Genomic DNA, 16,797 nt, shown 5'->3' with positions numbered 1-16,797 from the left:
CCACCACACCCAGCCTTAAGTCCCCCTTATCAATAGGAAGTTTCAGTTGCTGGAACAGCCTGCCCCATAGGAACCTCCAAAATTTTCCAGGGCAAAGTCTTAGTATTAAGGAGGCTTTAAGGGAAGGAGAGTCCAAACTGGGCACAACAAGGAAAATAGGTGCAAATGAAAGAGATGGTCATCCAGACAAAAGTGCAAAGGAGGCAGAGCTGAGAAAGTGTGAAGCCCTGTGTTTGCTCACACTGGAAAAACAACAGAAGTGAGAATTTCAGACTCATGAAGTTAGCAAAGCTATATGGGAAAGCTTATGTCACTTAATTATGAGTAATGAAAAGGATTCTTGACAAATCCCATAGAAATTATTGTAAGAAAAAAGAGAATAAAATTTCTATAGACAATAAAGAAATGCTGGAAAGACATGCCCATGAAACAGATAAAAACTTATCTAGAGTATCACAAGCTGAAAGAAATGTTTAAAAGATAAAAGCAGGGAAAGAACAGTTTAGATAAAAATGAGAAAACACTCAAAACTGAGGTGACTGGAGAAATGAAAAACTGGAAATAGGTTGACAGAACCCAGGAAGGAATTAGAAGTAAAAGAAAAAATTTCAGTCATGCATATAAAATAGTTAGCTAGGTTTCATGGAAACAGTAAGTGCTCATGAAACAGCAGATGAAAGCAGGATTATCATCTGGGCTTTGGCTTGCCAGCGTCTGCCATGCACTTGACTGAATGCCACAGCCTGGGACACATGTGGGTGTGATGACAACTGTACTTCAATCCGGACACAGAGGGGCTGCCAGGCCTGGACATCAGTTCACTGGATGCCTCTGACTGCATATCAACATAAGAGCCGAGATAGCATCACTGCACTCCAGCCTGGCGACAGAGCGAGACTCCATCTCAAAAAAAAGAGAGAGAGAGAGAGAGTCTGAATGCAGCCTGTCTAGAAATGAATGCGCTGGGTGGCTCCAGAGAGGGAGACAGAGTGCACAGTCCTGGGACACCTGTGGGTTTCTCTGCAGGGCCGATGATGCCCAACCCCCATCCACATGGTCCAGGTACAGGTCAGGCTCAGTGCCTTCTTCCGGTGGCCAGCAAAGGAGAGACCACAGTGCTGGCCCTAGTGGGGCCAAGCTGCACGATACTGGTGTTCTCACTTTCTGGCTCTCTGCCCACAACTTCATGGCCTAGTGATCTGCCCACTTCCAGACTGCGCTGGTGAGCAACGATGGAGCTGAACAATGGATAGAAATGGGAACCCCAAGCTCTATGGCATTTGTGCACAGTCATTTCAGATGCATTCCTAGAAACCAGTCATCTGCAAACAATGTATGAGGGACAGTGCAACCAGGCTGAGGTTACTGAGAAACAGAAATGGCTCCTTCTCTAGGGGTAGCAGCATTCGGGCGGTCTGAGTCTTTTTGCAACAAACAGAAACTGTGTAAGAGTTTAATGACCTCCGAATCTCCAGGAGGCTTAAGGGAAGCCTAAGACCCTCCCAGTCCACCCAAAACAAGCCTGTCATTCTCATTAGGAACAAAGCACCTGTTTCTTCCTCTTGACAGACACAGCAGGAAAAGCTGCTTTTATGCCAACAAAGAGGTGTTTTCAGTTTTCTTTCTGAAGATGATGTGGTCAAGTCAGGGAACTGACAAACTTCTCTCTGGTGGAAATGGTCTGTTTCTATGCACTGAAACTGGGCTTAGGAAATTCATAACAAGCACATGTGGCCTGGGTTTTTTTTTGTGTATATTTGTTTGGTTGGTTTGGTTTGTTTTTTGTTTTTGAGATGGATTCTCGTTCTGTCACCCAGGCTGGAGTGTAGTGGGGCAATCTCTGCTCACTGCAACCTCTGCCTCCCAGGTTCAAGCGATTCTCCCACCTCAGTCTCCCAAGTAGCTGGGACATAGGCACACGCCACCATGCCCAGTTAACATGTGGCCTGTGGGTTTTAAGAGAATCATTTTTTTCTAATTAAAAAATGTATACATGGTTGTTATGGGAAAATGGAATAATACAAAAAAGTATAAACAAGCAAATAAAAATCGCCTGTAACCCTACCACTTAGAGAAAAAAATCTATTGAGCTTTTTAAGATAACAATCTCTCTCTACATAGACCTTTTCCACAGAAATGTGTAGATGAGAAGGAACATCTCTCTTTACCAACATTAAGGAGGTGTCAAAAAAAACTCTTACCTGGTCAAGCACAAGAGGGTTTCTGGGTGGGAATTTGGAGAATTCGTTTTCCCCAACCCAGGACATTCCAGTGGGCCACCCCTCCCCTTTATAAGTGCACTGAATTTCGTTCCTGTTTAAAAGTGTTTCTCCCAGGTGCTGGCTGATGGAGGAGAGGGTTTGTGGGCTGGAGGGCCTGAGTGAAAGGCAATGTGGGCAGATGCCCACAGATAGCCACCTCTGCCTGGCTGCACCTTCGCAAATTAGAAAATGGTGCTTGTGGGTACAGTATGGCCAGGTCATAGGCCAGGTCCTGCATTCAGAGCCCCAGGTGGGCAGTGTGTGCCTGGGTGCAGGGCCTGCTAATGAATGGAGATGCAATAGGGCTGTATATCAGCCCTCTGGCAGCTCTTGCTGGTGGTGAGGGTGGAAAGAGTAGGGGAGGTCAGGTAGAAAATGGGAGTTATTCTACAATGTAAAAGAAGTTAACCCTTCATCAGTTTTTTGTTTTGTTTATTTTAGACCTATAACTCACATCTTTATATTTGAAAATTATTTATTTTCCTAGATATCAGCGAATGCTCCAGCCAGCCTTGTCAAAATGGTGGAACGTGTGTAGAAGGAGTCAGCCAGTACAGATGCATTTGTCCACCAGGAAGGACTGGGAACCGCTGTCAGCATCAGGCCCAGACTGGTACGTAGCCACCATGGGGTTAGGTGAGGGCATCCTGCTGTGGGGAGAGGAGGACTAGGCATAGATCACAAAATGCAGACATGCAGGGTGCTCAGTCCCCATCTCAAAGATGTAGCTTTTCCTCTCTGTTTCACATCCGTTGATCTCTCAGGTTTTCTAAGGTCGTCACTTGACAGAGCTTAGCTCTTTGATGCAACCAGAGTTTTGATCCTTCTTTTTTTTTTTTGAGACGGAGTCTCACTCTGTGACCCAGGCTGGAGTGCAGTGGCGCAATCTTGGCTCACTGCAACCTCCGCCTCCCGGGTTCAAGTGATTCTCCTACCTCAGTCTCCCGAGTAGCTGGGATTACAGGCATGTACCACCATACCCCAGCTAATTTTTTGTATTTTTAGTAGAAACAGGGTTTCACCGTGTTAGCCAGGATGGCCTCGATCTCCTGACCTCGTGATCCGCCCGCCTTGGCCTCCCAAAGTGTTGAGATTACAGGCGTGAGCCCCCACTTCCGGCATGATTCTTCTTATATTAGAAAACACAACTGCAAGAAGTGATCCCAACCTAAAAATCCCCTAGATCGGGAATGCGGCTTGAGAAGTTTCATTGTTGCCACCTTCGCTTGGTCAGCATTTCTTCCGCCAGCAGAACCACCTTTTCTTTCCAGTGTTCCCATCACATCCTGCAAAATCAGCAGCTATTGATGCAGTATTTTGAGAGCTGGATAACTATACATTTGACTGGTTTTGAGATGATTATTATTCACATCTCGAATCCCAACATGTCTCCTCCCAGAGGGTCTAAGGAGTCACACGGTGGCTGGTTTTGCATATGGCAAGAAAATCCAATGATAAGGAATCTGTGACAGATGGACAGGGGTTCCCACTCATGTTGCCACCAAGATTTCATTCAGCCCCAAAGATGTCCTATTCCTTTGCTAGAAAAGTCTGATGTGTTACGTCTGTTTGTCTTTACTTCTGTATGAAATATCTGTGGTGGGAAGGGGCATTGGGGCTAGTGCAGTGTCCAAGGATAAGATCTTTATCAATACTTGAGATCCTGGCATTGGACCTGGCCCAAGGTCAGATTTAAATAGTGCCCCAAGAGAGTTGCTGCTTAATTTGCCTTAATTTGATTCAGTTCAGCTGAGTCAGCCCCTTACAGCCTCTTACAGCTCCTTACAGCTTACAGCTCCTGTCAACTCCTTACAGTCCCTTACAGCTCCTGTCCCTGGGACTGCTTTCTATGGAAACTGAGGCCAGAGACTGGGCTTCTTGGATACCTTGCTGTCTCTCCCCTTGTTTACAAACAAGAAGGAAAAGGAAGTGGGTTCCCTTTCGCCCTAAATATGCCAGTCCTTGTCACTAAATGTTCTAAACCCCACCCTTTAGGGTTTCCTCCCACTGTGGGATCTTTTTTTGTTTTTTGAAATGGAGTCTCACTCGGTTGCCCAGGCTGGAGTGCAGTAGCACCATCTCAGCTCACTACAACCTCTGCCTCCCAGGTTCAAGTGATTCTCCTGCCTCGGCCTCCCGAGTAGCTGGGATTACAGTTGTTCACCACCACTCCTAGCTAATTTTTGTATTTTTCATAGAGACAGGGTTTCAGCATGTTGGCCAGGCTGGTCTCAAACTCCTGACCTCAAGTGGTCTGCCTACCTCACCCTCCCAAAGTGCTGGGATTACAGGCATCAACCACCATACCCGCCCAGGGATCTTTAGACAATTGTTGCTCAGGTCTGGGGGGCCTGTTATAAAGTGTCCCCATGACCAGAATCTTCCCCAGGAATGGGAAGGCGGGGAAGCAAGCAGGCACATCCAAAGCCAGCTCCTATCCTCACAGTCTCCATGAACAGCAAGCACACACCTGGGCTCTTGCTCAGCTGGTCCCCCAGCCTGACAGTCCTTCCCATCACCTGGCCTGTGTCTTTCCGGCTCCCTGGAGGAGCATCCCTCCAATTCCTTTTTTAAAAATCCATTCGCCATATTTTTTATTGTGATAAAATATACATAACATAAAATTCACCATTTTAATCATTTTTAACTGTATAGCTCAGTGGCACTAATCACATTCACATTGTTGTGCAACCATCACCACTATCCAGCTCCAGAATTATTTTTGTCTTGCAAAACTGAACTTCTGTACCATAACAGTACAACTCCTCATTGCCCTACCACAGCCCCTGGTAATCACCATTCATTCTTCTTTTTGTCTCTATGAGTCTGACTACTCTAGGGACCTCATCTAAGTAGAATCATGCAGGATTTGTCCCCTTGTGTTTGATTCCCACCGATTCCTCTTGAATCTCTTTCAACATATGAGCTCTCTGATCTTGACGAACTTTCAGAAAAATAACATATTTTCCTGATTAGAAATGTAATTTGGCCAGGCACAGTGACTCATGCCTGTAATCCCAGTATTTTGGGAGGCTGGGCAGATTATTTGAGGTTAGGAGTTCGAGACCAGCCTGACCAACATGGTGAAACCCATCTCTACTAAATATAAAAAAAAAAAAAAACAGGGTGTGGTGATGCACACCTATAATCTCAGCTACTCAGGAGGCTGAGGCAGGAGAGTTGCTTGAACCTGGGAGACAGAGGTTTCAGTGAGCCGAAATTGTACCACTGCACTCCAGCCTGGGCAACACAGTAAGACTTGGTCTCAAGAAAGACGGGGGGGGGGGGGGGGAAGGAAGGAAGGAAGGAAGGAAGGAAGGAAGGAAGGAAGGAAATTTATGTTCTTGGTAAAAACCAAAAATGTGAATACTTAGAAAAGTACAAGGAATACGAAAAATAAAAGAAAGAAAAGAAAAAGAACAAAAGTAATGATCTATAAACAGGCCAATAATGAGCTCTGAAATTGAATTGGTCATAAATAGCCTACCAACCAAAAAAAGCCCAGGACCTGATAGATCCACAGCCGAATTCTACCAGATGTACAAAGAAGAGCTGGTACCATTCCTACAAAAACTATTCCAAAAAATTGAGGAGGAGGGATGTCTCCCCAACTCATTCTATGAGGCCAGCATCATCTCAGTAAGAAAACCTAGCAGAGACACAACAAAAAAAGGAAACTTCGGACCAATATCCTTGATGAACATTGATACAAAAATTCTTAACAAAATACTTGCAAACCAAATCCAGCAGCACATCAAAAAGCTAATCCACTATGATCAAGTAGCCTTCTTCCCTGAGATACAGGGTTGATTCAACATATAAAAATCAATAAATGTGATACATCACATAAACAGAACTGAAGGCAAAACTACATGATTATCTCAGTAGCTGCAAAAAGGCTTTTGATAAAATTCAACATCCCTTCATGTTAAAAACTCTCAACAAACTAGGTATTGAAGGAACAGATCTCAAAATAATAAGATTCATCTATGACAAACACACAAACAACATCCTACTGAATGGGCAAAAGCTAGAAGCATTCCCCTTGAAAACCGCAAGACAGGGATGCCCTCTCTCACCATTTCTATTCAACATAGTATTGGAAGTGCCGGTCAGATCAATCAGGTAAGAGAAAGAAATAAAGGGCATCCAGATAGGAAGAGAGGAAGTCAAATTATCTCTATTTGCAGACAACATGATTCTATATCTAGGAAATCCCACAGTCTCAGCCCAAAAGCTTCTTCAGCTGATAAACAACTTCAGCAAAGTTGCAGAACACAAAATCAATGTAGAAAAATCACTAGCATTCCTATATACCACCAACAACCAAACTGAGAGCCAAATCAGAAAGGCAATCCAATTCACAACTGCCACACACAAAAATAAAATACCTAGGAATACAGCTAACCAGGGATGTGAAAGATCTCCACAGTGAGAATTACAAAACACAGCTCAAAAAAATCAGAGAAGACAGACAAATGAAAAAACATTCAATGCTTACGGATATGAAGAATCAATATCATTAAAATGGCTACACTGCCCAAAATAATTTATAGATTCAATGCTATTCCTATCTAACTATCAAAGACATTCTTCACAGAACTAGAAAAAGTTATTTAAACATGTATATGGAACCAAAAAAAGTCTGATAGCCAGGGTAATCCCAAGAAAAAAGAAAAAAGCTGGAGGAATTACATTACCCAACTTCAAACTATACCACAAGGCTACAGTGACCAAAACAGCATGGTACTGGTACAAAAACAGGCACATAGACCAATGAAACGGAATGGAGAGCCCCAAAATAAGGCCATACATCTACGACCATGTGATCTTTAACAAAGCTGACAACAACAAGAATGGGGAAAAGATGCCTATTCAATAAATGGTGCTGAGATAACTGGCTAGCCATATGCAGAAGACTGGAGCACTTCTTACACCATAGAGAAAAATCAACTCAAGATAGATTAAAGAGTTAAATGTAAAACCCAAAACTATAAAAGCCCTGGAAGACAACATAGGCAATACCATCTTGGACATAGGAATGGACAAAGATTTCAAGACACTCCCCACCAAAAAAAAAAAAAAAAAAAAAAAAAAAGACACCAAAAGCAATTGCAACAAAAGCAATTGGGATCTAATTAAACTTAAGAGCTTCTGCACAGCAAAAGAAATTATCAAAGGAGTAAACAGACTGTATAGAATAGGGGAAAATATTTGCAAGCTATGCATCTGACAAAGGTCTAATATCCAGCATCTATAAGAAACTTAAATTTACAAGAGAAAAACAACCCCATTAAAAAGTGGACAACGTACATGAACAGACACTTCTCAAAAGAAGACATACATGCAACCAACAAGCATATGAGAAAAAAGTTCCATATCACTGATCATTAAAGAAATGCAAATCAAAACCACAATGAGATATTATCTCACACCAGTCATAATGATTATTATTAAAAAGTCAGAAAGTAACAGATCCTGGGGAGGTTGTGGAGAAAAGGGAACCCTTACGCTGTTGGTGGCAGTGTAAATTAGTTCAACCATTTTGGAAAGCAGATTGGTGATTCCTCAAAGAGTTAAAAGCATAACTACCACTTGACCCAGCAATCCTATTACTGGGTATATATCCAGAGCAATATAAAGCATTCACCATAAAGACACATGCACTCCAATATTCATTGCAGCACTGTTCACAATAGCAAAGACATGGAACCAGCCTAAATGCCAGTCAATGACAGACTGGATAAAGAAAATGTGGTACATATACACCATGTAATATTATGCAGCCATAAAAAAGAACGGGATCGTGTCTTTTGTGGGAACATGGTTGGAGCTGGAGGCTACCATCCTTAGCAAACTAACAGAGGAACAGAAAACCAAATACTGCATGTTCTAACTTATAAGTGGGAGCTAAATGATAAGAATTTACAAACAGAAAGAAGGAAACAACACACTGAGGTCTACTTGAGGGAGAATGGGGGAGGAGAGAGAGGAGCAGAAAAGGTAACTGTCAGCTACTGAGCTTAATACCTGGATGATGTGTACAACAATCCCCTGTGATACGTGTTTATCTGTGTAACAAACCTTCACATGTTAAAGGTCCTCAAACCTAAAATGAAAAAATATATATACACACACACCAAAAGAAATAAAAAATAGTGGCCCACGGTTTTAAACTCTAGTGATCACTGTTAGAATTTTAGGGTGTTCAAGTATTTTTAAGTGAAAACGTGGACTTGGCCTAGCGGTCCTTCTGGGGTGCAGCTTGGTGGCCTGCGTTTTTATGCACCATTCTATTCCAGTGCGCTTGCTGTCCTGTGCTCCCTTTGGGTGGGCCCTGGACGGGTCGGCGGGCTTCATGGTTAATTACTTGTCTTTCCTTTCCCTACTCCAGAGTAAGCTCTTTGAGAAGGGGCTGTGCCCCCGTCTGGGTTCTGCTCCCGGCCCCTACCCAAGGTTGGGCTGACGGCAGGTGCGCCAGGGCCCGGCACTGAGCGTGTGTTCTCCCCGCAGCCGCCCCCGAGGGCAGCGTGGCCGGCGACTCTGCCTTCAGCCGCGCGCCGCGCTGTGCGCAGGTGGAGCGGGCTCAGCACTGCAGCTGCGAGGCCGGATTCCACCTGAGCGGCGCCGCCGGCGACAGCGTCTGCGAGGGTAGGCTCGGGCTCCGCCAGGACACTGGGGACCGCAGGGGGAGGACATGGGGCGGGGAAGGGGCTCTCACCCACCGCCCTCCTGCCTGCACGGACGCACCCTGCACGGGTGGCTTCCTGGGCGCCGTCTCAGAAGGCCTGGCCACTTTGCATTATAGGTAAGTGTTGATAATAATTGCTAGAATGCAGCTAATTCATGAAAATCAGAGCTCGCCCCACCTCAGAAACTGGTCCAGCCTATGCCCAAGCCACACGTGCTTGGTTCAGGAGAGCCTTGAGCCGCTCCATCCCCTCCGTCCTGGCTGGAATCTTACCTATGGGTGGCAAGGAGGAGCTTAAATCACTGTGTTAGTAGAGAGGGCCCAGAGCTGGGCAGGGGTATGGGAATCATTCCTTGGTCCCCTCTGGGCTTAGCTTTCCTGACGGCTCAGTTTTGCTGCCCTCTCCTGATTACCAGAGTTCTCTCCCCAAACAATGCAAAGCAGGAGTTCAAATCTGAGATCTGGTCAGTTGGTGCTAATAGCCTCATTTTACAGCAGCAGAAAGGAGACCCTCTTATTCCATTCCCAAAGATAAAGAGAGTTAACATGGGGCTGTTAATCCCTCTCTACTTTCTGGGAATAGGCTTGATTTGCCAGCTTCTGCAGGGTCTCCCCAGGTGTCTTCAACCTAAGACAGATGCCCTTCTAGGGTCTAGCATGTCAGCTCCCTGTCACTCCTTTTCGCCCTCTGGGCCCTCGGCTTAGGAGAAAGGAAAGCACACCTGCTCCTCTTGCGAGTGCTCTGCTGGCGGTAGGGCATGGTGGCTGCCTGAGGCCCAGCCGCTTAACTGCAGCTGCTATTGCCTCCAGGAACTGAGGCATGACTGTTCTGGGTCGCAGCTGGCAACACCTGCTGCGTGGCTCCTGGAGTCACAGTGAACACTTCTGTCTGCAGATGTGAACGAGTGTGAGCTCTACGGGCAGGAGGGGCGGCCCCGGCTTTGCATGCACGCCTGCGTGAACACCCCGGGCTCTTACCGCTGCACCTGCCCCAGCGGATACCGAACCCTGGCTGACGGGAAGAGCTGTGAGGGTGAGTGAGACTAGAGAGAGTGCCGCCTGCACCCGGCTACCTGCTGCTGTGGTGAACCCCCAGGACCTCGCAATCGGGAGTGAGGTGGTTGGCAGAGTCACAGTTTCAGATACTTTCAATTTTTAAAAAGCCACCAACCAAAGGGCTTCTCAAAGATCAGGCCACATCATCATCTACATAAATAGGAAAATGAGTTCCTTAACCATCCTGGCAACTAGTCTTTTCGGACTTTATTTGAGTAACTGGGATTTTTTTTTTTCAAGATCTGGTCACTTCCACCCACTCAACAATGCCTTCAGCTAGGGCTGGACCTAAAGGCAGACTGGCCAGGTGGTCATCCATGTCATGTAATCTGGAGGAACCCATGAGGCTCCATGACCCTGTGTGGCCACCTGTAAGTCCGCCTCTGAAAGGAGCAGCACCTTACAGGCACTTATGTCTTAGCGAGGTCGAGCTCTGCAGTACCAGCCTTGTTTGATGGTAGCTGAGGACAACAAGGGAGGCAGAGCACCCAGGGATGGACAAGAGTCGGGGGCGTTACTACCCCTGGGCTTGAGGGGTGTAGGGAGTGAGGGGGCTTATCAGCGAATGACAGATTGTGGCCGTCAAGGACACAGCCACCACCAGAACCACATCCAGGCAGGTCAGGACTCCTAAGGCTGGGTCACTGTCATTTGCCAACCCCAGCTGAAAATCAGTCAGCCTCTCAGGTGCAGAGAGTGGGTTTGGGAACAGGGGTGCAGATGGAAAATAACTGGCTCAGGTTTTGCCCCAGTGCTGAATCCTGTCCATCACCAGTGGCCTCCTGGAGAACCGGGTTGAGGTTTCTGAGGCTGACAAGGAGTGTCTACAGCAGGGGCGGGGGGCACCTAAGAGGGCAGGAAGGATGTGTGCAGAGTGGGTTGGTTGTAGAACAGAGAGGCTGAGAACCCTCACAGCAGTCACCAGCATCACCACAGGACAAGTCCAAGTCCCAGGGACACTGGGTGCCTAACAGGAGGCCTCCTGTCACCCCACCTCCACTTAGGAAAAATACAGATGTCAACTGCTGTAGACACTCTGACTTTCCACATGGGCTGAGTCAGAACCCACACCTCAGGCCTGAAGGCCAAGTGGGATCATCCTGACCCTTGGCCCTCGAATCCCCATGCTGCAGTGGGCCTTTGGGGGAGTGGGTCTGCTCCTGCAGGCATAGCTCACAAGAGGAAGGGGACAGGCCCACCTCCTCAGCTGGACCACTCCCCATGGAAACAGGACACAGAGGGGAGCCCCGCTGGCTTCAGGCAACAGCTCTGACCCACTGAGGGAGAACAGGAGAAGAGAGGGCAGAGGGTTCCTCCATGGGCTGACTCGGGAATATGAGGGGAGGGGTGGTCCCCAGTGACATCCCATTGGGGCCCCACTGCAGGGCTCTGAGGAGTGAGTGACCTGGAGCTGGAGCCCAAGAAGGCATCCAGATAGCCGCCCACACTCCCTCCCTTCCACAGTGTTCATGAAGGCCCACTTAGGGGTGCTTGGGGTTGAGAAGGATGGCCTCCAGCTGCGGAGACTCTCTGGATGTCTGTAAAGGGAGCAGAGAACTCATACAAATGATGGCATCAAGGTGTCTGCACTAGGCATGGGGTGAGGTTCGGTAGGAAGACTTTCTAAAAGATTCTAATTTAAAAATAGATAGATAGATAGATGAAAAATAATAGCCATGGAGAGTAATGGGGCAGGTGGGCTTAGAAGCAGATAGGTCTGAGAGAAGTGTTGTGACCAGTAACAGTCCCCTGGTACTTTCCACCACCCCTGCCACTTGCCATACCCCAGTGAAGGAGGACAGGATCCCAGGGAGGGGCACTCCCTGGTATTTCCATGGGCCTTGATTCCACACAGTTAAGGAAGGCAGGCTTCCTGCTTTAAGAATAAGTGCCGGGAGCAGGGAGCACTGCATTACAGAGACTGCAGGCCTCTCCAGTGGTTCTGTCTTAAATGGAGGAAAAGTCAGGGAGATTCTCACCCATTGTATGTCCGGTATCTCAGATGTAGATGAATGTGTGGGCCTGCAGCCAGTGTGCCCCCGGGGGACCACGTGCATCAACACTGGTGGAGGCTTCCAGTGCGTCAGCCCCGAGTGCCCCGAGGGCAGTGGCAATGTGAGCTACGTGAAGACGTCTCCATTGTGAGTATTGCCAGGGCATGCACATCCTCACCCAGGCCTCCAAGTGTGGCTGGGCCGGATGCTTCCTAGAGGCTGCTGGGAGAAGGTACAGTTATGCCATATAAAGATGACAGGCAGGGGGCTGGGAGGCTGGCTTCTTTGAGTTTCCATTTCCCTTTAGTGGTTGCATCTAATGCATTGCTGCCCTGGAGAAATAAGGACCCAGTTCTCCATGGGAGTAAGGTACTAAGTGCTCCCTTACTACATAGAGGATAATGGGGTTGCAGCCACCCCAAGATGGCACAGCCAGGGCAGGCCACTGGAGGGAAGAAGCTGTTGTGACGTTATCCTGATAAAGCCATAGCAGCCCAGGAGACAGGTATAGATCACATGGATTTGGGAGGTGACAGCATTCACATAGCCAGGAACTATAGACTCCCTTGAGTTACACTGCATAGCCTGTGCACCCTGCATTATATCACTCTGCTTTTCCAATAGTACTAGAAGGTTCTATGTCTAGTAACTGCAACTCTTGTGTTTTTTGTTTTATTTTGTTTTGTTTGAGACAGAGTCTTGCTTAGTCTCCCAGGCTGGAGTGGAGTAGTATGATCTCAGCTCACTGCAACCTCTGCCTCCTGAGTTCAAGCAAATTTCCTGTCTCAGCCTCCCAAGTAGCTGGGATTATAGGCACGTGCTGCCATGCCCAGCTAATTTTTGTATTTTTAGTACAGACTGGGTTTCACCATGTTGGCCAGGCCGGTCTCTATCTCCTAACCTCAGGTGATATACCTGCCTCAGCCTCCCAAAGTGCTGGGATTACAGCCGTGAGCCACCACACCCGGCCAGTAACTGTGACTCTCAAACAACAAGTAGAACTTTTTTTTTTTTTTTTAGTTGGGAGATGGGCCTTTAAGGGGAACAACTACAACTCTCACAAAGCACATACATTTTCCTCTCAAAAAGAGCTCACAAAAGACCTAACATTGTCTTCAAAATGAAGATAATTACTTCATAAACTTATTTGAATTGCTGTTGAGTTAAAGAGGATTAGAAGCAAGAGAGTTAGTGGCACGGAAGCATGGCAGTTTTTAGAGAGAGTGAAGACATTAGAACCTTCCTCATGAAGTCACTCAGTGAAGGGATGGGGAACCATTCTATTATGGCCTCTGGGGCATTCAACCAACAGCTGGATGTGATATTTGACCTGCAAAATCATGATGCTACAGAATCACCAAATATACTAGATTGCATTTGTCTTTTATGTTTGACAGGATAGAGAAATATTGAAAGCATTTCCACAAGACCCTATTTCCAAATGATTAAGGAAAACAGGGCTTCCTGCTATAAGAATACACATTGTGGGCCGGGCATGGAGGCTCATGCCTATAATCCCAGCATTTTGGGAGGCCAAAGCAGGCAGATTACATGAGGTCAGGAGATCAAGACCAGCCTGGCCAACGTGGTGAAAACCCCGTCTCTACTAAAAATACAAAAATTAGCTGGGCGTGGTGGCAGGCACCTGTAATCCCAGCTACCCAGGAGGCTGAGGCAGGAGAATCACTCGAACCTGACAGCTAGAGGTTGCAGAGAGCCAAGTTCACACCACTGTACTCCAGCCTGGGTGACAGAGTGAGACTCTGTCTAAAAATAAAATACAATACATGCTGCTGTGTTTAGGGAGTTCACCGTGCACCATGTGGGAAACACAGCATTAGAGGACGTTGTTGGCTAACTGCTGAGGTCCTACTATTACTGGCAAGATCACAGCACAGGGAGAAAGGGCCTCTGGTTTGAATATTAGCATTGCCATCATTATTTAATATTCTCAGGCTTTATTTTTCTGTAAAAATGATAGTAATAGCATAAATACATATATATACACATACAAACACATGTACACAGGTGCGCAGGGAGTGCCCATGAGCAGGAACAGAAGCAGTAGCCCCTCCTTTGCCATGCCTAACACCAGCTGCATTCACTCACCTGCAGCTCCAAAGCTCCTGGTTGAGGGACCCGTGGCTAGGAAAGGTCATCTAGGTGGCATCTGCAAGAAGGCAGGTGTGCAGCTAGGTCGGAACAGCCCCTCGTGAGACCCCCACAAGGCTGACCGCCTCCGTTTTGCCTCTCTGCTCCAGCCAGTGTGAGCGAAACCCCTGCCCCATGGACAGCAGACCCTGCCACCATCTGCCCAAGACCATCTCCTTCCATTACCTCTCTCTGCCTTCCAACCTGAAGACGCCCATCACGCTCTTCCGCATGGCCACGGCCTCTGCCCCCGGCCGAGCTGGGCCCAACAGCCTGCGGTTTGGGATCGTGGGTGGGAACAGCCGCGGCCACTTTGTGATGCAGCGCTCAGACCGGCAGACTGGAGAGCTGATCCTCGTGCAGACCCTGGAGGGGCCTCAGACGCTGGAGGTGGATGTCGACATGTCGGAATACCTAGACCGCTCCTTCCAGGCCAACCACGTGTCCAAGGTCACCATCTTTGTATCCCCCTATGACTTCTAAGGGTACACAAGGGCACGGGGGTGAGGAGATTTGACCTCGTTTCTCTTCCCTGAAGACTCAGCTTTGGGCACTGACTGCGTGGACGTCTCCTCCTCCCGCCTGTTCTGCCCTTTCGCCAGCGCACCCATGCTTCTAGGGTGGCGTTGCACGGTGTCCCATGAATAGCACAGATGGGCAGCCAGAAAATTCAAACTGCTGCCATAACATTTTTTGTTCTGCTTTAAGGCCCTTCCCTTAGATGATGCTCTAACTTTCTCAAAACTTTTTTATTCAGGGGATGGGCAACTTTCCAAAATGCTGTGCAAATGGCCTTGTGAGTTTGAACTGGCTGGGGAGAGAAAAGCTGGCAATGTCTGTCAGATGACTGTCAGCCCTACTGCATTTTCATAGCCAGGCTTGCTATAAATGAAACAGTTCTAGTCATGTGGGGGTGGGGCGGAGTCTAGTCGTGCCTCTGCGCATGCGGCATAGGAAGTGGCGTCTCCTCCCCTGACCCAGCATGTTGTCCTTATCTGCCTTTTCCTCTGTGACAGCCTGCCTGCCTTCTCATCAGAGAGCCACAGGAGGGCCTTAAACCCCACACAGATCCTTCTAGACCAAGGACCCATTGTTAAAAGCATGGATTCTGCCTTAGTTACTTCCCCTTTGAGAAATCATATCTCAAATACATAACCTGGTAATATAACTGAAGAAATAAAAGCGATTGCTCCTCCTGGACGCCTGACTTCTCCCTGAGCATGAGACAGCCCACTTCCTTCTAGGAGGGGATGGCTGACTCTCTTCCTGTCTGGGTTGGATACACTGGAATAAATGAGTAAGAGCACAGAGGTGATGTTTGGGACTGTTCCACGATATAAATTTGTTTTGGCCACATGGGAGATTGGTAAGGACAATATCTGGCAGTGGAGAGTTTGGGGAAATGCTTGAGTTGTCATGGATTCCATGGCCTTTTGTTTCTGATGAATTCACCATAGGGTGACACCCTCCAGGTAACCAAAGAGAGAAAACATTGGCCAGAGCTGAATGGGGTGGGGTAGGGTGTGGGGTGTGGGGTAGAGTGGGGAAGATCATTCAAGCTAAAACTTAAGAGGTAGTGAAGCTGTAAGAAAGTTTTGTTATCTAATTACATGTCAAGCTACTGGTGAGATTTCATCACACATATTTTATTTAAAGCTTTTTTGTATTTGCTCTGGTATGAGATGGAGCCAGAAGTGTGTCACTAGTTCAATGATCAAGCCCTATATCAAGATGGTTTCTAGTGAGACACAGTCAAGAGTTGCTTTTGAAATTTTTCTTCTCGCATGGGCTCAGCTGTGATCTCTGTGTAACAACAGAAAAAGGACCGGCAAACTAAAGTTACAAGACTTTATTAAAACATTATCCATGGTATCCACAGCCTTATGTTTCTAATTGTAGCTATGTTGGGCCAGAAGCCTGCATACCACCCGGTCCCATATACACAATACCAGGTGTAAGAGACCAAGGGCCTGGCCAGGTTCCTGAATGGGAGATGTCACGGCTGTAGGCTGGGGACTGGGGTGGTTTGGGGAACAAGCCTCTAATGTCCCAGAAGGTAAGGAGTGTTTGAAGAGTCTTTAGAGAAGGTGCCCCCTAAACTGGTGTATGATGATGACTTAGATGCAAAACACCGCAGTTTAAAGCAACAATTTCCATCACCAAGATCTGCCGTCATCAAACCTGCTTCCCACTGATGAAATCACACACCCAGCCCCTGTCCCGACAGCACCAAAGTATGAATGGCTGACTACTTAGTATGTGGATGATGATGGCTGGGCACTTCTTGTGGGTGATGTGGATGATGGGTCTTTTGTGGATGGCTGGGCACTTCTTGTGGAGGATGTGGATGATGGGTCTTTTGTGGATGGCTGGGCACTTCTTGTGGAGGATGTGGATGATGGGTCTTTTGTGGATGGCTGGGCACTTCTTGTGGAGGATGTGGATGATGGGTCTTTTGTGGATGGCTGGGCACTTCATCTTGTGGAGTGTCTTGTTCTCTATATGTTCTCTCCTCACTCTCCTCTATAGAATCAATTTTTTCTTTTGTTTCTTCAGAACTTCACTCTGTACTAAGTGAGAGTAGCTAGTAGTTAACCAGTGTTCGTTTGCACCCCATTTCAGGTAATATAGTTTCATAGTACTT

The 16,797-nt window shown here is 47.2% G+C and overlaps 1 protein-coding gene across 2 annotated transcripts in view; it reads left to right on the top strand.

The window, feature by feature from the left end:
- The window catches only part of FBLN7 (fibulin 7), a 49,343-nt gene extending 33,318 nt beyond the window's left edge, over positions 1 to 16,025 (top strand). The window contains exons 5-9 of one of the 2 annotated variants that reach the window (XM_012476713.2): positions 2,749 to 2,874; positions 8,775 to 8,912; positions 9,848 to 9,985; positions 12,011 to 12,149; positions 14,264 to 16,025. In XM_012476713.2, the coding sequence (XP_012332136.2) occupies positions 2,749 to 2,874; positions 8,775 to 8,912; positions 9,848 to 9,985; positions 12,011 to 12,149; positions 14,264 to 14,636 (914 nt within the window). In that variant the 3' untranslated portion in view covers positions 14,637 to 16,025. The remainder of the gene's footprint in view (positions 1 to 2,748; positions 2,875 to 8,774; positions 8,913 to 9,847; positions 9,986 to 12,010; positions 12,150 to 14,263) is intronic. The other variant, XM_064371625.1, reaches the window with a different exon arrangement.
- Positions 16,026 to 16,797: the final 772 nt, after the last annotated feature.

The sequence above is a fragment of the Aotus nancymaae genome, unplaced genomic scaffold, assembly GCF_030222135.1.
Source record: "Aotus nancymaae isolate 86718 unplaced genomic scaffold, 86718_ANA_hifiasm-v0.15.2.pri h1tg000155l, whole genome shotgun sequence".
NCBI lineage: Eukaryota > Metazoa > Chordata > Mammalia > Primates > Aotidae > Aotus > Aotus nancymaae.
This window is presented reverse-complemented; position numbering and strand designations above follow the sequence as displayed.